This window comes from Ambystoma mexicanum, chromosome 8, assembly GCF_040938575.1.
Source record: "Ambystoma mexicanum isolate Mex_15411 chromosome 8, UKY_AmexF1_1, whole genome shotgun sequence".
Taxonomy (NCBI): Eukaryota; Metazoa; Chordata; class Amphibia; order Caudata; family Ambystomatidae; genus Ambystoma; species Ambystoma mexicanum.
Window position 1 is genome coordinate 787787509 of NC_090929.1, and position 21950 is coordinate 787809458.

The 21950-nt window shown below is 52.7% G+C and overlaps 1 protein-coding gene across 5 annotated transcripts in view; it reads left to right on the plus strand.

Annotated features, from left to right (window-relative positions):
- The window catches only part of ARL6 (ARF like GTPase 6), a 2156307-nt gene that overhangs the window by 1420415 nt on the left and 713942 nt on the right, over positions 1-21950 (plus strand). For all 5 annotated transcript variants that reach the window (XM_069610619.1, XM_069610618.1, XM_069610620.1 and 2 more), the window contains one exon: positions 11942-12036. In XM_069610619.1, coding sequence (XP_069466720.1) covers positions 11942-12036 — 95 coding nt within the window. The remainder of the gene's footprint in view (positions 1-11941; positions 12037-21950) is intronic.

Genomic DNA, 21950 nt, shown 5'->3' on the forward strand with positions numbered 1-21950 from the left:
GAGAGGGAGGATTGCGTTTAGTGGGCCGCACGGGACCGTTCCCAGGTAATATATTGGTTATTACCTCCTTCCCCCTCTCCCTCCGATCGGATCACAACCGTGTCGTACCTTGTTTCCCTGCGGCGGGTCTGTCTGTCTTCCAGTCCGAGGCCCTGTTCGTTTTGTGCTGCTACTGCAGACGCCCGCTGTTGATCGCGGCTTTCCCCTGGCCGAGCTGCTCTCTTGCCTCCGATGCTTGGTACACGGTTTTCCTGTTCGCAGTCTTCGTTCCCAGCTTTGTGCGGCCGCGTCGCCCTGCTTCTGAGTCCCAGGGTGCTCTTCCTGCTTCTTAACTCATAGCGTTAATGGGCCCCGCCTTATGTGTTTGGGCTGCGGGTGTGCAATGTCTCGGCTGCCGCTCTCCGCCGGTGTTCCGTGTCAGGGCTGCAGATCTCTGCTAGGGACGTAGGAGGGGGCACCCGCCTCCACGTCCGCGGCTATCTGCATACGTGCCAAGATTCTGTGACCAAAAATATGTAGGATTTTTCAAGTTTCAAAAATAATAATTCCCATAACAATGACGTAACAGGAAAATACAAAACACACAAACAGCACAACATGGAAAGATGTTGAAAAGTTAAAAATGTATAAGTCTGAATGCTAACACCAAATTGTCGGCAGATGCTGTGTGATGGTGCTACACTCTGCCACTTGATTTCACTGCTGGCTCACCTAATGGTTGTACCGGCAAGAGTGCAGGACAGAGTCACAAAGCTGTCAGGTCAGTGGATTCGTCTGAGTGCAATTAAAGTAATCATCTACCAGTCCACTGTATAGACAGACTAATTAATGTGTTGCATGCTCTGTCCTGGAGCCTGCCTTACAATCACATAAATTACTTGCCACTGCAAAAAGCTGTAGGATCTGTCACTGAACTCTGCAGGTGGTAGGACTGCTTAAAAAGCAGTAGCCTACTGCCTAAATCTGTAGGGTTGGCAAGTATGCTATCTGCCCCCAGGCGCCGTCGAGTGCTGGTGGTTAGCTCCTCTCTCATATGTGGCCGCGTCCTCTGGATCTCCTAGCGGCCCTTCCCATCTTTCTCTGCTGGGCCTTGTTTTGGTTTTCATGTCCGCCTGGGCTGTTGTAGTGGGTGCAACGGGGTCCTATCTCCCTTCGCTGTATCTGGCGCCCAGGTAGTTGTCGCTTGATCATTTCCGGGCTTCCATATGGGGCTTGTTACTCTCCGGACTGCTATGCCATGTGGCGCTGTTTCGACGGCTATCTGATGGGCTTTATTTTCGCAGCCTGGAGGAGAGAGGACGGAGCTACGCTCAAGCACGTCCTTCCCGCATCGCCGCCATCTTGGAATCTCAAGAATCTAATAGTTTTGTTGGTTATATGGGATTTAACTTACCAATTATAATAAGCCCACCCCTCTCATTGTTGGAGGATAAAGACCTAATCAGCATTGTACCTGGAGAGAAGAGAATCCCTTGGAACTTCAAAGGAGTAGAAACCACCTCCTGTTATGTGTGGCAGATTGATGCAAGCATATGCCTGGTGTGGCAGATTGGCCAGCAGAGCGCTTGGCAATCCTTCCAGGTTCTGGTCCGGAGAAGCCAACGCCAGAGTGGGGAACGATCGGGGCAATGCAGAACGAATACCAAAGTCCTGCAGGAAGACAGTGTGAAGAGAGCACCAGCTCCAGCGGACGCTGAACACCTGGAGGAAGTCTGAAGGAAGAAACAGCGTCAGCCTATGTGAATGTCTGGCTGTAGGAGCACCACATTGGGACAGAAGGTACGCGGTCGCTCGAGTGGATAGCCGAGTGGATAGCGGACAGGCCAAACCAGACCCCAAGACAGGGTGAGGTTAACCAGACATCAAGGTGGGCTGAGAGAAACCAAACCCCAAGGCAGGGTGTGAGGTGTGAGAACTGGCTGGAGGGGGGGATTTCAGGGAGGCATAGAAGAGAGGATGGGTTGGGGGGGCGTTGATAAGTTTGAATGCAACTTCTTTCCGTAAGTCAAGTTGGCCCTGTTGGCTGGTATGGGACCTGATGACAGTTCCTGGCTGTCTACAGCCTTTACTGGCTCATGCGCATCTTTCGCCAGACTAGGAATGGCCAGCGAGTTAGCGAAAACCAGATCATGTACATTCGGGATGCGCCTGCACCAATAACCGCAGGTGTCTCCACTAGCTTCTGATATTCCAACAGAAGCTGCAACAAGGATGCACCATCCTTGGTGCCATAGAGTGAATACTTGAAGATCAAGCTCATTCCATGAATTTCCCTTCAGGAATTGATCCACAGTTTCCCGACTTCATCACTGAGCAATTAAGGCACTCTCCGAAAATGGCTGGATTGACCATAGTAGTGTAACGCTCACCTGATTCTCGCAGAGGCGCCGGTCTTGACTGGGCGACTACCGTATCTTCAAAGGTGATGTGTAGCACCCGGTTGGCTCTTTGGGCTGGACCTCTGTGCACTGTATGCCTGACGTGTAGAGTAAGATGTCTGCAGATAGAAAATATGGGGTTAATGAACTGGGGTTATTGGGGTGTCCCTATCTCTTTCCTCTTCTCCTCTCCTGTAGACCCCCAAAGGTTAACGCTCTCACCTTAGGTAAGTGAATGCCGAGCTCTCCATCTGCCTCGGGGCAGGGTGCTGTAACCAGTTTCTTCACTGGATAGGTAGCGCAGGCCTCTTGACTTCAGAGGACTGCTGTCCGTCGTTTACTGCACGAACGGTAAGTTTCGAGTCATTCAAATGTCTTTAAAGTCTTTAGTAATGATGTCTCTTGTTTTGCAGGGTTCCGGCGATGGCGGATGACAGGCTGAAGTGAGTTGAAGATGGAGCCCGTGTGATGAATAGAAGCGCCTGGAAGCACGTAAGTAAGCGCTTGTTGCCTGCTTCACGATGCGCTCTAACTGTCTTTTTATTTTGCAGGTACGAGTTCGGAGCGGCTGCAGGGTGCCGGAATACCCACTGGATTAGATGTGGAAAGGAGTAATGGCACGTGAGTATTAAAGTTCCCCAATGTCTTTAAACGCACCTTGTTTTGTCTTTCAGATGCGGCATGCAGCGCCGAAGGCCTCCGGAGCGTGCGAAGAGTTGGTAAGCTTTTGTCTTTCAGATGCCGGAATGCAGTGTGAAGACCTCCGGAGCGCACGAAGAGTAGGTAAGATTTTGCCTTTCAGATGCCGGAATGCTAACCTGTTCTTTCTTGTCTTTATAGGTGTTGCTGAAGACTGGATTCAGGATGGTAAGCCTTTGCCTTTCAGATGCCGGAATGCTAACCTGTTCTTTCTTGTTTTTATAGGTGTTGCTGAAGACTGGATTCAGGATGGTAAGCCTTTTTCCTTAGGCCCAGGACCAGATGCAGAAGACACGATGAGCGTTCTGCTGCAGAGGTTGCAGAATAACACAAAGCAAGATTCATCCACCGGGTGTGGTTTAAATAGCCTCCTGTAGTGCTTAGGTGTCTCCTTCCACAGCCACGCCTAAGTAAGAAAAGAGTTCCTGGTAAGAAAAGAGTTCCTGCCTTCCAGAAGAGTTCCAGTGTTCTGAATCTAGGGAGTGGCTCCAGCCCCACCCAACAGGAAAAGTAGTTACAAACAGAAGAGGATCAGAGGCTCAACTGGCAGGCAAGTAAGCAGCATGGTCTGCTGAAGGTAAGTCCACCCAAGCATTATGAGCCCGGCGCTTCCAGCGCTGGGACTGGGCATATTTATGAGCCTGGTGCCACTGGCGCCAGGACTGGGTCCAAAAGGTCCCAATTGGGACTGGTTGGCACTCGGAACCTGGGTTATGGATCTGCTTCCAAGGGAGTTGGGAAAACCCTGACCTTTTGGAAGCAGAGATCATGACAAGTAGCGACAAAGGTTTGCCCTCTGGTGTTAGCCCTTGTCCTCTTGACTCAAGGCCCCTCTCACCGCCTTTATCTGCATGGGGTCCTCTGTGCACCCTGAAGGGCAGCCATTACATTCTCAATGTGTAGCTCTAAAGATTAGAGAACATATTCTGATCTCTTTGTGACCTGCGATTGAAACAAATGTAAACCTCTAAATGTTGAACTGCAATATAGATCATTTTAGTTGTGTTTCCCATTGTTAACTATATGTTGTGGCTTTAAAAGGGTTCCATGTAATAATGTCCCCTAAAAAATATCACCATGCAAAAAAATCGCCTAAAAATTCCCATTTTTTGTGGAGACATTATTACATGGAACATGCAGGGACACCGCTGCAACCCCAAAACCCTTTTTTATTTTTCATGGGGAGCGGGGGACACCCGCGCAAACCCTGCTGCCCCTGTCCCTATATATATGGCCACCTATATAATGTCGCCACAACCTTTTCCCGGCGACATTATATACGGCAACCATATATGTATTATTACCAATACCTTTTAAAAGGGATTGGCTGGGATTCAAGATGGCCGCCGGCAGCGATTAGACGTGCCGACGGCGGCTCCCGCACCTCGAGACCTCCATCGGGGATCCACCACCCCCTGAGGACACTTTGCGGCAGTTGAGGAGGTGTGCGGCTCTGGGAGCCCGGGCGGCCAGGCGAGGCTGATCCTCGGGTACCGCGGACCCGGAGTCCCGCCCGCAGCGGAAGAGACCTGCTCAGGCAGGCTGAGGGCGGGTGTATCGGCATACGGAGAGGGGCGCTGGTGAAGGACTTTGGCCCGGCGAGGGGAGACGTGCCCGGCGGCATCTGCTCGTTGGGGGGGCGGTCTGACGCCCTGAGGAGGAGAGCCGGGGCCCCGAGCAGAGGACGCGGGAGGCTACGGGCTGTCTTGCAGGAGCTGCGCCCCCGGTGGACTGGTTGCGTGGCGGCTCCCTGAGGAGCGGGAGGGGGGCCTCCCGCCCCACGACAAGGTGAGGAGCGGGCAAGTCCCCGGGCAGGGGGCCGAGGACGGGAGGCGGTCCCCCCCCGGCTTGATTGGATCCGCGGGGTGGAGGCTCGGTCCCGGTGCTGGCGTTGGGGGATCCCAGGGGGGCTGCTGATTGACCGGGCCTCTCCCCCCCATCCCAAGGGGTGTGAAAGCAGCAACAGGGGAGGTGGGACCTCCCTGGCATCGCGGTCTGTGGTTGCCCCTCTCCGTGGGGTCGGTGGTGGTGGGCGGCCCCCCCACGGCGCCCGGTCGAGGAGCGGTGGGCGTGCTGGGGGGTGCTGTCTTGCTTACCCCAATTCCTGGGTCTTTCGGGACCCCAAGAGAGACCTAATGCCCTCGAGATCCAAGGGTAGGGCCCCGCACACCGGACAGAGAGAGGGAGACCCTCTGAGCACCCTTCCCGCCTTGTGGTCTGCAGCAATGGAAGTCAAAGGCAGCAGCGGTGAAGACATTGAGCGCCACGTGGCATCTAGGGTACCCGGAGAGGCTGAAGATCGGGAGCCCCTGACAAGGGGGGACCTCAAGGGTGAGATGCATGCCCTAGGAGAAACTCTTGCTAAGGCCTTCCAAGACCAGTTCCAGTTGCTGAGGTTGGATTTAAATATGGCCCTCGGGGAGTTGAAACAGGAGGTTGCTCAGTTAGGTGAGAGAACTGACATACTGGAAAGGGGCCTGCAGGAATTGGAAAGAGATGGCACGGCCATCGGAGAAGCGATCGATCGTCTGGACCTAGCGACCCGCAATTTGGAAACCCAACTGGAGGACTTGGAAAACAGGTCGAGACGGGTCAATATAGGAGTGAAACTCCTTCCTGAGTCTGTAACGGACAGGGACTTGAAGGGAATATTGCAGAGAATCTTTATGGACCTGTTGGGAGGAGAAGACCCCAAGGCTATAGAGCTTGACAGGGTGCATAGGGTGGGCCGGCCTCTCCGCAGCCCTGGTTCCAAGCCACAAGACGTTTTGGCTGCGTTTGCACGGTACGCACAAAAAGAGGCAGTTCTACGGGCGGCAAGGCTTCGCGAACCATTGCAAATACAAGGGCCAGGAGATCTCTCTGTTTCAAGATTTGGCTAACAGTACATTGGTGAAAAGAAGGGCAATGCGCCCGGTTCTTAGAGTTCTCTCAAGGAAGAGTGTCAAATATAAGTGGACCTTCCCGTTTGGGCTGGTGTTTGAATGGGAGGGCGCCCAAAGAAGGGCCACCAGTGTACAGGAGGCGGCGAACATTATCCACCTGGACCTTGGGGACTTGGAGGGGGAAACTGGAAGTGTCCGGTCTGCTCCAGGAGACGGAGCCAGACCGTGGGTATGGTCTACGGTGGGCTCTGACGCAAAGAAGACGACGACACGGAAGCGTCCACAGGAGGGGAGAGAGAAGTCCGCCCAGGGAGGAGATGAGGGTCGGTCTTCGGACCGGGGGGTTTCCTGCTGATACGGTTTGAATCGAATCTTAAAAGGGGGGTGGTGGAAAAATGGGCTATCAACGGATTCGGGGAGGGGGCGGGGTTACACTTCTTGGATCATGCAAGGACGAAAGAGTCCGGAGAATGGGGGTGGGGGAATGTGGGATGCCTTCCAATTTGGGGTTCGGAGGGCAGGGGAGCGGGCAGGTGAGGGGTGCCTGGTGTGGGATAGGGGAGGGGGGATGGGACAGGGGGGAGCGGGGGGGGGGTGGGTGGTTACAGCACATGTCGAGGATGCGTCACCCTAAGAGCCCGGCAGTTAGAGAGCCGTCCTGTGGGGAGGTGTGGGGCTGGAGGGGAGGCCCAGGGTCGGGTAGTAGGAGGGGAACTCTGACGGGGCGGTCTATTGATACCCCGGAATGTAGGCTGCTGATGGCCCGATATACCCAGTTGACACTTTCAAGTGGCAAACACATAATGTGAGGGGACTCAATTCCCCCCTCAAACGTACAAAGCTGGAGCATTTCGTTAGATCCCACAAGCCGGATGTGTTGGCCCTGCAGGAGACCCATTTGAGGAAGCGAGATCAAGCCCGGTTGCGACTCAAGGGTTATCCCCTGATCTATTTTGCGTCGGGCCCCACGAAGAGGGGGGGTGTGGCCCTCGCCTTTGGAAGGGGTACGGATTTTCAGCTGCAGGAGGTTCTGCGGGATTCCAATGGGAGATACGTGGTGGTAAGGGGGACCATAATGGGCTCGAGCTACACTATTGGGTCAATATATGCGCCAAATGTGGGCCAAGACCAGTTCTTGCGGGACGTCCTAAACACCATCGAGAATTTTGCTAGGGGCCAAGTGGTTCTTATGGGGGACTTTAATCTTGCCTGGGACAGGGTGGGAGACTGCTCCAGAGGAGGTGAGGGGGGGAGGTTCAGTGGCGTCTCCGCAGCTGAGGGAGAGATGGGCAGGGGCTGGCCTTTGCGATGTTTGGTGGTCTCTGGGGGGGAGCGAGGAGGGTTTCACATTCCTCTCCGATGTCCACCGGACACAGTTACGGATTGACTACATCTGGGTATCTGCTAGTCTGGTGGGAGCGGTGGAGGCGGTGGAGGTGGGCCCCCTGGGTGTGGCCGATCACAGAATTGTGGAAATGGTCCTGAGGCTGGGGAGACATAGACCAGGGGTGTGGGGTTGGAGATTCCCGTGAGAGCTTTTGAGGGACCCCGTGATTTGTAAGGAGCTGGAGGACAAGATCCAGGGATTTTTTGGGAATAACGCGACCTCCGACACGAGTCTGGGCACCAGATGGGACGCCTTTAAGGCGACCCTTAGGGGGGACCTCATCGCCCATAAGGCGGAGAGGAATAGGTGGATGAGAGGTTTGGAGGCCCAGCCCGAGGGAGAGGTGGAGGCCACCAGAGTCCAACTCCGAAATGCCCCCACGAGGAGGGCCTTTAGGGCATATAGGCTGGCAGAGGGCCAACTGGGGATTTTGAGAAATAAGAAGGCCGAAGAGGCTCTGGTCAAAATGAGGCAAACCTTTTACGCCAAGGCCAACAAAGCAGGTTCCATGCTAGCTCGTCTTCTGCGGGGGCAAAAGGAGAGCAGGAAAATTACCGCACTTAAAGACCAGGGTGGTAGGCGTTTGACCCGGGCTGGCGAAATAAGGGAGAGATTTGTGGAATTCTATGAGGCCCTGTATTCCTCAGAGAGCCCCTCCCCTCACTTACAGGAAGATTTCTTGGAGAATTTACCAATTCCGCAGGTCTCTAGGGAAGTGGCAGAGGAACTGGGCCGCCCCATTCTGGAGGACGAGGTGAGAGCAATTATTGCTGCTCTGCCCCGTAATAAGGCGCCGGGCCCCGATGGCTATCCGGCCTCCTTCTATAAGACGTTCTCCCACCTTTCGGTCCCACAGTTGACGCAGCTTTTTAATTTGTTTAGCTCAGAGGGCGGAATTTCCCAGACGATGGAGGAGGCTAAGATCACCCTTATCCATAAGGCAGGGAAAGACCCGGAGGACTGTACTTCTTATCGCCCTATTGCCCTTATCAACACCAAAGCCAAAGTCTTTACTAAGATTCTGGCTCGGCGTCTGGAAAAACATCTTCCACCTCTGATCCACCAGGATCAATCGGGTTTTGTTGTGGGTCGACAAACAGCGGATAACATTAGGAGGGTGGCTCACCTGGTTGAGAAATCCCGTAAGACGAAAACCCCGGCGATCCTCTTGGCGCTGGACGCCGAGAAGGCGTTTGACCGGGTTGAGTGGTCCTTCTTATTCCGTGTTATGGAGAAGATGGGGCTCGGGAGGGCTTCATTGACTTGGTTGCCGCTAATTATAAAAATCCCACATCACGCATATTGATCAACGGAGAGGTGTCCAGACCCTTTTTAGGCTCCAGAGGGGGACGAAACAGGGATGTCCCCTCTCCCCATTGCTATTTGCCATATATCTAGAACCCCTCCTATTGGCTATCCGCCAGTCAACGGAGATCAAGGGGATCCCATTCGGTGGAGTGCAACACAAAGTAGCGGCCTTCGCCGATGATATGCTGCTCACACTTACTAATCCGAGAGAGTGCCTCCCAGCTTGCATAGCTTTGTTAACCTCCTTTGGCGGGATATCAGGCCTGCGGGTTAACTTTCAGAAATCGGAACTGATGAATCTCTCCCTGTGGGAAGGGGAGGCGAGGGCGGTCAGAGATCTGTCCCCTTTCAAGTGGAGCCCCTCTGGGCTGCGGTATTTGGGAGTAAGGATCACCCCCTCATTAGCGGGTTGGTATGGAGCAAATTATGAACCGATTCTCCCAGCGATCCAGAAAGATTTACGGAGGTGGGGGGCCCTTCCAGTCTCCTGGCTGGGCAGGGGGGCGGTACTCAGGATGGTGATACTACCTCGGGTGCTCTACCTTTTCCAGGCCAGTCCCTTGAGAGTGCTGGATAACTTCTTCAGGAGATTGGATAGTATGGTCAGAGACTTTGTCTGGGCGGGGAGGAGATCTCGTGTGTCTAGGCAGCTGCTCACTGCCTCTAGAGATAGAGGAGGCTTGGCCTTCCCTGACTTCCGCCGCTATCACGATGCGGCTCAGCTCAGAATACTTAGAGAATGGTTTTCGATCGAGTACCTGAAACATTGGGTGAGGATGGACAGGGCGGTGGCTGGGCACCACTTGGGGGAGGTCCTCTGGCTCCCGCGACGGTTACGACCCGCCCATATTTATCTGACCGACATCACGAAAAGTGTAGCTGAGTGCTGGGATCGGTGGGTGTTAAGATGGGGGTTCACAACTTTTCCCTCGCCATTTACCCCTATCTTCCGAAATGGGGACTTTACTCCTGGGTTGGAGAGGGGAGATTTCTTGGCTTGGGAGGAGGGGGGGTGTAGGACCTTGAGGGACATGTTTACCGGGAAGAGGGTGAAAACATTTGTGGAATGTAAAAAAGAGTTTGGCTTGGGGGAAAGAGAGCGACATCGGTATTTTCAAATTAGGCACTGGGTTATGTCTCCGACTATAAGGCAAGCGGCGACTAGAGATCTAACCCACTTTGAAAGATTCCTAACAACCCATGAGGGCACAAAGGGGCTGATCTCCGATCTATACAAACATCTCGAGAGAGGTAAACCGGGCACCAACTGGGCCTACATGGCAAATTGGGAGAAGATCTCAGGGGTACGCCTGGAGCAAGCCGATTGGGAGAGATTATGGGCGCGGATCCCTAAGCTTACGAAGGCAATTCAGGTTCGGGAGGTGTGGTACAAATGCTTGGTGGGATGGCATTATACTCCTGCCCGTCTGCATGCAATGAACCCTGCCGCTTCGGGGGAATGCTGGAGAGGGTGCGGTGAGGATGGCACGGCCTCACATATCTGGTGGGATTGCCCCGTTATCCAGCCATTCTGGGACGATCTTAGGAAGGCGTCCGCTCAGGCTTTGGGAGGAGGAGCCCTCCGAAACCCGCGAGAGATATTGCTGGGGAGGAGTGGGATAGGGGACGGGGTGGGGGCGGATGAGGCAGGACGCGGCTGCAGCAAAGCATCGGCGATATTCACCTTGGTGGCCTTATCCCTCATCGCACAAAAGTGGAAGGGGCCCGTGATCCCGACTGAACAGGAGTGGCTCAGAAAGCTCTGGGATATAGTCTCGCTGGAGTGGGCCTCTTATGCTGCGGAAAACAAACTGGGGTCTTTCTACGCGGACTGGGGGGAGACCGTGGAATTCCTAAGAGGAGACTTTAGAGCACAATGGTGTCCGCAGAGACTTAAACTATTGGACTTGCACAGTTAAACAAGGGTTAGGGGGAGAAGGGAATGGGATGAGGCTTTTTAGGTGCTGTATCACTGGGGGGGATTAAGGAGGGGAGGGTTTAGTTCTATAATCGATGTGTTGATGTTGCTCTTTGTGTTCATATATGCTTGCTGATTTTCCTCTTTTTCCTGAAAACGAATAAAAAAGAAGTTTAAAAAAAAAAGGGATTGGCTACCATTTTACCAAGGCAAGGCAGCAGCAGGGGATTTTCAAAGGCATGTTCCAAAAAAATGAAATGCCTAGTGTGCCCTTGTTTGTGACACTCATGCACCCCATTTACAAATTACTCGTAGGATTTAACCTTTAGAGATGATGCTGTGTTTTGCGGGGCAGGGGTGCTTTGCTTCAAGCTTACTATATTCTAATGCTGTCTGATCCTCACATTTCAATTAATTTGATTATCTCTTAATAAGAGTTGGGACTGCAAGATTCATATCTCCCGGATGTTGCGATCTCTTCAATGGCTTCAGGTGCAGAGACAAGTGGGGCTTAAGGCCCTATGACTGGTTCAACGGGTCTACTACCAACAAGGGGCAGAATATCTGTGCTATATGTTTGCCCCCTATATTTCCAATTGGGTACTTCGCTCTAGAGATGCGTGCTTAGTTGTAGTTCTGTGGTTACACCTTGCTAGAGTAGGTGACCGTGCTTTTTGGATCTATGCTGCCAAACCATGGAATGGGTTGTCTCCTACGTAACTACGCACCCAAAATTACTTGGAATTTAGACAGATGTTGAAAACTCTTCTTTTTGAATGCCAGTTTGGTAGCTAGCCTTCTGTGTATTTCCAGCGCCAAGTTGCCCTTGGGCCTACATGCGCTTTATAAGTTTCAATAACATAACATAACAAGGGAGTCAGACTTAAGAACACTAAAGAGTAACTGAGTATGTTTACACGGGCCCTCTTATCACTAGAACCTTTTTTTTACCATAGCTAGCCCAGCTTCTCCAGTCAACATCTGCTGACAATCTGTTACTGTTCAGGCAAGTAAGAAAACCTGGAGGGTGGATAGCTGTGGGCATTAGTGGTGCAGCTATACAAAGGTACCTGTAAGCACAGTACTGCATAACTGCAGCTTTGAATTTTACACTTCTTAGAACCTCCAGTACAGTAACTATGTGGTGCCTGTTTCACAGCGGTTGACAATGGGGAAGAATTTGAGGCTTGCAGGAATACAGTGGTTTACATCAAGGTAACTAATAGTTTATTCTCCGACAAATTAGTATAGTTTGTATATATACTTGAAGACAACTGTTTCCAGCACACCTTTCATTTTGAAAGCAGGGCTTATTTACAATAAGTAAAGTAGTCTGTAGCTCTTAAATTTGCTTTTTGTTTTGCAGAGAAGGCCAGGCCATCATCTTTGTGATAGATAGCAGTGACCGGTTAAGAATGGTTGTGGCCAAAGAAGAACTTGATACCCTCCTCAGCCATGCAGGTGAGATTGCTCGTCCCTCAATTTTTTCAGTTTAGTGCTTTGAAGAAAATTAATTAGTTATTTTATATCAGTGAATGTACATTAATGGGTGCTTGACATAGCACGGTCAGCCCAGGTCTTTACATAGAGCATGAATTGTAGTAGAAACATAAAGTGTAAGAAAGTTATGTTGATAGAACAGCACAGTATGAAGGGAAGTAGGTGGTAGCATATCATTGCGACTCGAGCAGGATAGTCTGGCCCAGCGCCCTATTTATTGCAACAAGGGTTTCGAATGAAAATGTTTGTATTCGCGGGCAGGACCACATTCAGTGGAGGAAGTCTGCATAATCTTTACTACACTTTGTGCATGCTCCACTATTGGATGGGCCAAATTTAGCCTGTCTAGCTGCAGTGATATATTAGCGAAATTAATCCATTTATATCTGGCATTCAAGGACACTTTGTGAGTATAGGAACATAACCTTTTCCATGCGACCTTGCCTAATGCTACCCCCAAGCCTTTTTCCCATTCAAACTTAATATGGGGTGTTGCAGAGATTAGTTCTTGTGCAATCTTATAGAGCATTGCGACTATGTGTTTGCAGCCTACAGATAATACCGTGTATTTCAACAGTGGAGAGGACTTGAGCTCAGAAGGGAAGTCAGGAACCAAGGCACAAAAGGCCTCCCTTATACAGTGATATTGGAAAAGGGAACCGAAATGCACGCCCAGCTTGCCTACAAATTGTCTCCTATAACAAAAGAACCACCCGGGCACATGTTATGCCCAATTGAGCCCACAAATTGGCGTGTCAGGCGTAGACTTGGATACCCCACAGGGCAAACTCTGGGGCGTAGATGGATGTTATGTGCATACTGGGACGAATCTTCGGATGTCGTTCCTTCTCCCCTAAAGGGAGACCTTTCCCATGGGGCCATCGTGGTGCGTCCATAGTACAATAATCCGCCTGGGGGGTGGTACACAGAGGGCGGATCTCATGGGAGAGTTAGCCCCATATGGAATTGGGGATGACTGTCCCCAGAGAACGAGGTATACAGCCTGTGGGTCACTCTCTATGTATCTGCTAAAGCCAGAAGGTCAGTCCAACTAACACAATAGACATGAGTAAGGTTCAGGAAAATCAAACTTGCCTTCCATACACCATGTACATAGGTACTGGGAAGAAGATGGTTAGGAATAGGAAGATTACTCAAATGAACTATGGTGAGCGGTCTGGTCTTCCGCAGTATCTCATTGGAACAAGGAGATCCAAAATAGACGAGGGAAACCAGGTAAAAGAGAACCATCCTCCAGAGAAGTGCCGTGAAGCAGAAAGGGATGACACCAGGCATGGAGAGGGAAGAGAGACCGGCCATTGGCCAAGACCTGGGAACTACGAGACTCGCTCCTGAATAGACCATTGGGCGCCCCACAACCCCCAAAACAAGCCCAGAGGAAATTCTTCGAGAAATGCAGAGGTCCACATTGCCACGACCGGTGCCTGGAAGAGCCTGTACGCTACTGATGCCTCGGGAGGCAGTCCCGTTGCCCAGAAGACGCCATATGTGAATCCGTTCAGTCGGTCTGGACATGGTTGATTGAGTCAGCCGGTCCATGGCGGCGAGCACCGTAATACGCAGGTTTGCGTGGTTGCGGAAGTCCGGTTTTGCTCCTGATGTGCAGGCCCGCCTCCTCAACATGCCCTTTGGTGGTGAACATCTTTTTGGCAGCAAGGCTGACGAGAGTCTTGAGAGGTTGCAGACTTCCAAAGCTGCAGCCAAGTCGTTGGGCGCTGCAGTCCGCCAACTCCGCCTTTTCGTCCTAGGAGACAGCAATGGAGGGGAGGTTCCTTTCGATATTACTCGTCCTTTAGTAAATCGAGAGGAGCTGCTAGTCAAAGGGGCAACCGTAGGAGTGCCAGAGGTGGAAAACAAGGTACTCGAGGTGCCAAGGCCGCACGAGCAGTTGCCTCTTTGCCCTCAGGCACTGCCGCAGCCGCTTCAGCTCAGTCATGAGGCCCATGCTTTGCCGGTTGGGGGGAAGGCTGGCGCAGCATCTTGTAGAGTGGCGTGCCATTACTTCAGATGTGTGGGTTCCAGAGATTGTAGCCCACGGCTACTGTCTTCCTTTCCGGCAGAGGCCTCACGACAATCCACCAGGGAATCTTTCTTTGAAGAGTCCGGATCCGCTCCTTGCGCAGGAAATCAAATCCCTGCTGGAGAAAGGCATCATAGAACTGGTGCCTGTAGCGGAGAGGAACAAGGGATGGTATTCCCCTTATTTTTTTATTTCAACGAAAGACGGGGGACTGAGACCCATCATGGACTTGCACGGTTTGAACAAGCTCCTCAGGAAGGACATGTTGAAGATGGTTACTCTTTCTCAAGTCCTCCAGGCCCTTGAACGTCAGGACTGGTTGGTGTCTATAGACCTCAAGTACGCTTATTTTCATGTGCCGATCCATCCCAAGCACAAGAAGTAACTGAGGTTCGCGGTTGGCGACTCGCACTTTCAGTTTCGGGTCCTGCCGTCGGATTGACCTCCGCCCCAAGAGTTTTCACCAAGCTCATGGTGGTGGTGGCAGTGCCTCTCAGGAAAGGGGGGATTCACGTCTACCTCTACCTGGACGATTGGTTGATCAGGGCACGCTCTCCCGAGCAAGTCCTGGACCATCTGTCTGTCACCTGCCACTCCCTTCACAAGCTGGGCTTCTCCCTCAACTTAAAGAAGTCCCACTTGATGCCAACTCAGCGGCTCCAGTACATCGGAGCAGTGCTCAACACGTCCCTGGGGCTGTTTTTTCCTCCCCAGGTGAGGCCTGCCAACATTCAGCAGATGGTGCACAAGTTTCAACATGCCCAGACTCTCCCAGCGTTTGAGTTCTTGAGTTTGCTCGGCCTCATAGCGTCCTGCTTTCTTCTGGTGCCAGAGGCCAGGTTACGGATGAGATCTCTGCAATGGGCCCTCAAGCTTCAATGGTCCCAGTCCTCCGGCAGGTTGTTGGACCCCGTTCAGGTGCCACCCTCGGTCGCCCAGGACCTTCTGTGGTGGGCCGTCGAAGGCACTCTGAGGGGGGCTCCTTTTTGGCTGCCCTGGCCAGAGGTGACGATCGTGACGGACGCATCCCTCATGGGATGGGGAGTTCATGCCAACGAGCTGACAGTCAGCGGTCGTTGGTCTCTGTCAGAGTCCAGACTCCATATCAATCTGTTGGAGCTGAGGGCCGTCAGGCTTGCCCTGAAGGCTTTTCTGCCGACTGTGCGAGGGAAGAATGTCCTGATTCTGATGGACAACACAGTGGCCATGCACTACCTCAACAAAAAGGGGGGGGCAGGGTCACTTCCTCTGTGCAGGGAGGCGATGCAGCTCTGGTTCTGGGCCAACCAGCACGAAATTCCGATCTCGGCAGTTCATCTGACCTGAGACGTAAACGAGAAGGCGGACGCTCTGAGCAGGCAGAGCACGATCTCTCACGAGTGGGAGTTGGCTCAGAAGATTCTCCTGGAGATCTTTGCCATTTGGAGGACCCCTCAAGTGGATCTCTTCGCCTCCAGTGTCAACCGGAAGTGCGAAAGGTTCTGCTTGCGGGAATTTCCTCCAAGAGGAGCCTTGGGAGACGCGTTCGTGGTGGAGTGGTCCTTCCCACTGCTGTACGCGTTTCCTTGAGTCCCCGTCATCCCGCAAGTGCTGTGGAGGTTACGGAGGTTCGGTTCCCGGATGATTCTCATTGCTCCGGCATGGACCGGAGGACGTGGTACCCGGACCTTCTCAATTTGTCCATCTGCCCTCCACATCGTCTTCCCTACCGAGACGATCTGCTCTCAAGGGAGGGGCGTCAGGTTCTCCATCCAAAGGTCAGATCCCTCAACCTTCACGCTTGGATTCTGAAAGGTTGAGGTATAAGGATTTGGACCTCCCTGAAGACGGGATGCAGGTGTTGATTTCTGCCAGACGGCCGGCAACAAAGTCCCTGTACCGTTGCCATTGGAGAAAGTTCTGCGACTGGTGCAGGGTTAAGAATGTGGATCCTTTTTCATGTGACATTCCTGTGGTTCTGTCTTTTTTGCTTTCTTTAGCCCACAGGGGCTTGCAAGTGGGTACCATTAAAGGTTACATGGCAGCGCTGTCCATATTTAAGCGCTCGTCTGAAGAGTGTTCTTATTTTAAAATCCCTTTAATTTCTCAGTTTCTGAAAGGGCTCACTAATGTGTTCCCTCCGTCACCTTTCCAGGTGCCCGGGTGGGATTTGAACCTTGTCCTCAAGTTTCTAATGGGTGCTCCATTTGAGCCTTTACATTCTTGTCCTTTGAGACTGTTAACCCTGAAAACTGTGTTTTTAGTTGCGGTCACTTCCGCTCGCAGAGTGAGTGAGTTACAGGCACTGTCTGTTGCCACCCTTCATTGTGTTTCTTAAGAACGTTGCCCTTAGAGTTCGTCCTTCTTTTCTTCCGAAAATTGTGTCGGATTTTCATTTGAGCCAGAAGGTCATTTTTCCGGAATTTTATCCTCCTCCGCATCCTGGTAAGGACGAGGAGAGGCTCCATAGGTTAGATCCTAGGAGGGCTTTAAGTTTCTGCATTTCACGGATGTCCCGGGTCAGAGTGGACGATCAGCTCTTTATTGGTTATGCTGGAAGGTGTTTGGGACAAGCTGTGACTAAGCAGACTTTGGCCCTCATTACGACCCTGGCGGAAATTGACTGACCGGACCGCAACAGCGTAAATAGCGTTTCCGCCATAGCACGAAGGAGCAAAGTGCGGCCAATCACGACCCATCGGGCACGAGCATTTCGCCATGGCGGAATCCGAAAGGCTGCGATGGCGCAAATGACCCCAAAACGGCCCTTACCGCCGCCGTACGCTGCACCAGGTGCAATACCGCCACCCATCTTAGCGGTCACCGTAATGAGCGGTCACCGTAACGAGCGTGCACCGCAAATTACGGCCACCGTAAATATACGGAAACGGAAGTAAAAGCATGTGGCCGGAACGGGAAACAGCACGCCGCACAACTATAAAATCCGAATCCCAACACAACCATAAAAAATCCGACCCTGACACACATCCCAACCCGTTAGCAACCCCAGTTAAAAAAATAAATATGGGAAAGGTAGCCAAGAAAGCGTGTGACCGCAAGCGGCAGGTACACTTCTCCCGAGAGGAACTGACCGTGCTCACCGAGACCCTACAGGAAAATTCCGCCGTCGTCTTCTCCAGTCAAATGACCAGGACGGCCCTTGCCAACAAGAAGGCCATATGGGTCCTGGTGGCACAGCGCGTAAGTGCGGTGGGGACAACACCCCGCACGCCACAGCAATGTCGCAAGCGGTGGGACGACCTGCGGATCCGCGTACGCAGCATACTTTCTGCGAACAGGAACATCGCCACAGCTACCGGGGGGGGTTCAGAGTCGCCCATCAAGTTGACCCCCTGGGAGGAAATCTGCGCCTCCACCATAGGAATGGAGAGCATAGAGGGAGTCAGAGGGATGGAGAAAGGAGTGCCGACATCCGGAGAATCAGGTAGGTTGGCCAAGAGAAACAATGCGAAATCCACAAACCACGAACATGTGCAGTACCATGTGACCCCATAGTGCAATACATACTTAGCCCTGACAGCGCCCTCTAAAAGTCAGAATGAACAAACAAATCAATCAAGAAGCCATAAACAACCCCTACATGTGCAGCATGCACCCCCTAACTGCAGGCAGCCAAATGAATGCATCCTCAATCCACACGAAAATGAGACCACCTCCAAGGCCCAGTCCCAAATCAGCCTCATGTACCACCCCAATGCATTTGATACGTTGCCATTCCAAATCCGACAGACCCATAACTAACGCTCGCCCCTCTTTACTCCACCACAGGGTCCGATACCAACGACGAGCTGCAGGACACCCCTACCAGCACGCCTGCAAAGAGGGCCAGGACCAACGTCCCAAGAGCCTCCACCTCAGGTGCAAGGATCAAGACACGGCAGCAGCAGGAATCAAGTGGCAGCACACTGGAGGGGACTGCAACAGGCACCCCAGCAGCCAGCAAGTCCACAACCCCAGCACCACAGGTCCCCCCAAAGAACGTATCTGATGGCACTGCCTCTGGTGGTAGCAGCACCATAGGTGACACAGCTGTCATGCCAGCATGCTCCGACACGGAAAACAGTGCTGGCGACGTAGGTACCATCCATGACCTTTCCCAATCCCCCTGCATGTTCCATCCCCTACACCATGACGAAACCACGCAGGGGCACCCTGAAGACGACGACTGGCCAACCCCCACAAGTCCTGTGCCAAGGCAACATGTGTTGAGCAGCCCCCCTGTCACACCACCGCAAATGTCCATGGCCCAGCAGAGGCAACAGTCCCTCGACCTGCTGATCGAGCAACAGCAGGAAGCGTCCACGCTACTCAAGGACCATGCAAATGAATGCGGGGGTTCCAGGGCAGCCATGGAAACATCCACCGAGACACTCAGGGCACAAATAGAGAAAAGTAGTGAGAGCCTCAGGGGAGAAATGGAGAGAAGCACCGAGAGCCTGAGAGCACAAATGGAGAAAAGCACCGAGAGCCTGAGGGGGGAACTGCATGCGACGTCCAAAGACGTCTGTGCTGAACTTGCTGCTGTGCGCCGTGTGCTCTCGGAGCTCTCACAAACCCTCAGAGACATGCATGGACGCGAGCAGGCAGAGACCTCATCCGTGGCAAGTTCCGTCCAGGGCAGCCCCCAACGCAGATCTGGCAGGAACCTGCGCTCCACGGGCAGGGGTGCCCCTGATACCCGTAGAGGGGGCTTGCAATAGCGTCTACCCACGGACAGCATGCATATTTGGACACTGGTGTTGGGGGGGGAGGTAGTAGGGTGGAGGGGGTGTGTTGGGCTTCACTGGGTGGCGGGTCCATAGGGTGTATAAATCAAATCACATCAACAATACAGCACCTCATTATCATCCAATGACATGTGTGGACATTGATATTTGCGTACGAGGCCTTCATAGGCGTACAGTCCACAATGTGCCTGTACTACACACACACAGTGCCACAGGTCCCCTTTCCGTGTAATAGGCACCATGCGTGGTTGCTAGAAGCATGCATCTATGATGCTCTGTCGGATTGCACGTGCATCCTGTGCCTCATGGACTCCTTGAGGTGCCTCCACATCCCCACCCTCATCATCATCATCATCTTCAGGTGCATGCAGTACAGCGTCAGGGGGCATGGGCACATTCCTACGTATGCACATGTTGTGCAGCATGACACATGCCATGACCATCTTAGAAACCTTCTCATGGCTGTATATGAGTGCCCCGCCAGACCTGCTGAGGCTGCGGAAACGAGCCTTCAGTAGGCCGAATGCCTGTTCAATGACCACACGGGTACGTGAGTGGGCATGGTTGTAGTCCTCCTCATGCTCGTTCTGTGGGTTCCGGATTGGTGTAAGGAGCCATCTCTTCAGTGGATACCCGGCATCACCTGTATGAGACGAATAAAGGGTGTCAGTGGAATGATAGTGCTAAGTAGCCCCCCCCCCCCCTGCAAGGTCATTGACGCATCAAATGGGCCACGATGTCATGCATGGAATGAGACTCACCGAGTAGCCAGGATCTGTGCCCTGCGTGTCGCTCCATGTAGCGTGGTATTCTTGTGTTCCTCAGGACCATAGAATCATGGGTAGATCCTGGAAATCTGGCACAACAATGCGTAAATATCTTGTTGGAGTCACACACCATTTGCACATTGATTGAATGAAATTGTTTCCGGTTGCGGTACTGGACCTCCATGGCATGTGGGACAACCAATTCAACATGGGTGCAGTCGATGGCACCAATGCAACCCGGGATGCCGCCAAGTGCATGGAATCCCACTTTAGCGTTGGTAATCTCCTGGTACGTGCGTGGTAGTGTGATGTGGTCGTCGGCGTGCTTCAGGAGGGCATCGTGCACTTGGAAGAGTGTCCGTGAGAACAGTGGCTGTGAAATGCCATGCAACTGTCCCACTGTGTGCTGGTAGGTGCCTGTGGCCAGGAAGTGGAGTGCAGACACCACCTTCAGTAGGGGTGGGATGGCGGTTGGGCTATCTATCATGCTCACGAGGTCAGCATGTGTCATGTCCACAATGGCGATTATGGTGTCCCGGTCCAAACGGTAGAGGGTGTGGATCTGCTCAGCAGTGAGGTTGAACGGATCGGCTCGGAGGCGTGGGATTGCGGGCCGCCTGCGTGGTGGTAGTGGCAGTGCTTGTGGGCCTTGCTGACCCTGCCTTGCCCTCCTCCTCCTCCTCCTCCTCCGTCTCCCCTGTGCGCCCGGTTGTTGTACCTGTTGTTGTTCGTCGTCTTCTTGTAGTTGTAGCACTTGCAGTGCTATCTGGTACCCCAGGCCCAACATCGCTAGTCCTGCCGGTAGCATTTTGGAGTGGGAGTGGTTGTGGGAGGGGTTTGGGTCTGCAATATATGTGCTGTCGGCCTGTATGGCCTCCACCTGTGCTGATTGAATGAATCTGTGGCAGATGCAATCCCTTCTGGTCGAGCACGGCCCGCACGTAAGGCTGCATTTGGCCGCATGGCATCTTGGGATTGGAATCATGTATCAAATCCCGATGGCAGTGTGATGTACTTTGACTGATTTTCATGCTATGCTCCCATTGTTACACATGCTATGATTGCAGCCGCTTACATACCTGTGAAGAGTCAGTGGTATGTAGGGCTCGATCGATGGCCGACCCTCATGCAGCACAGTAACGTACTTCACCGACGGGCGTGGCGTCCCATTTGTGATTGCAGCCAGTTAGCATCATGACACACAGCCGCACTACATTGATGTAATTGTGAATGCAAGCGTTCACAGAAGCCTTTTCGACGTAATGTTGCAAGTGAGGAATTCGAAGGCCAGCATTTTGGGTTTTGAAGTAGCGGCGAGGATACGCCCACAGGTCTGGCTGGAAATGTAACGTTCTATTGTAGAATGTCCTTGGGACATGGCCCATAACGAGCAGGCAATGAATGATATGAATTGAAGGGGATGCGCAATAGCGTAGTGGACGATGAGGCAGGACGTTCCCAAATCCATCTTGCTTCACAACACTACAGATCCGGCCAGGGGCACAGTGGTTTTTGCGGACTGCATTACGCACAGACGCGATGGAAGTTTCACATATTATGTGAGTGAATATTCATGCGTTTTCATTGCGGGATGAGGGAATGATGTGTGGATGCATGGACTGATGAATCCGTTTAGGGTCTGCCATGTACATGGGTTTTTTGGTTCACTCCCCTTCCCCTGCGTTATGTGATGCAAGGCTGCCATAGTGGGACATACGTCTCTCTGCCCTTGTCGGATCCTCCCTGTCTCGACGCGCCTTCATACACTTGTGTCTAGGCACGTTACTAATCCCATGTCATGGGTTCTATCTTGACGGACGCATGCACAGTAACCGACGTTGCCAATGGTGTATTTAGCTCGATTGGTTTCGTTGTGATTCGATACTGGATTAGGGGTGTGTATATTCCTTTGGAGTGGGCTAGCATGCATATGGGTGTGGATTTGGTGTGTTGAATGAAGATTGTAATGCATCATGAGTCCCGTAATGCAATCGGTTGATTTGTGTTTCTTTTGGGTGACAGGTATCTCCTGCCCTATTGCAGATGCCATCTCTACGCCACTCCTCCAGATGGTTTTTACTCTCGACTCCTGCAGCTTCGGGTGAATCAGTGGAGCACCATTTCGATCATATGGGACGATCGCCAATGGGCCACATGCCCTTACGCTGTACTGGTGGCTAGGTGCAACATTTCGGCCTTTCAGCTCGACTAGTGCCTGCCTCATGGGACGGACCTGCGGTTCTTGCCGCTTCCATGTTGCCTTTTGGAACGTTGATGTAAGCCCTGTGTGCCATGATGGTACAGGGCGTCACACAAGTGGAAGCCGGTCAATTATTGCAG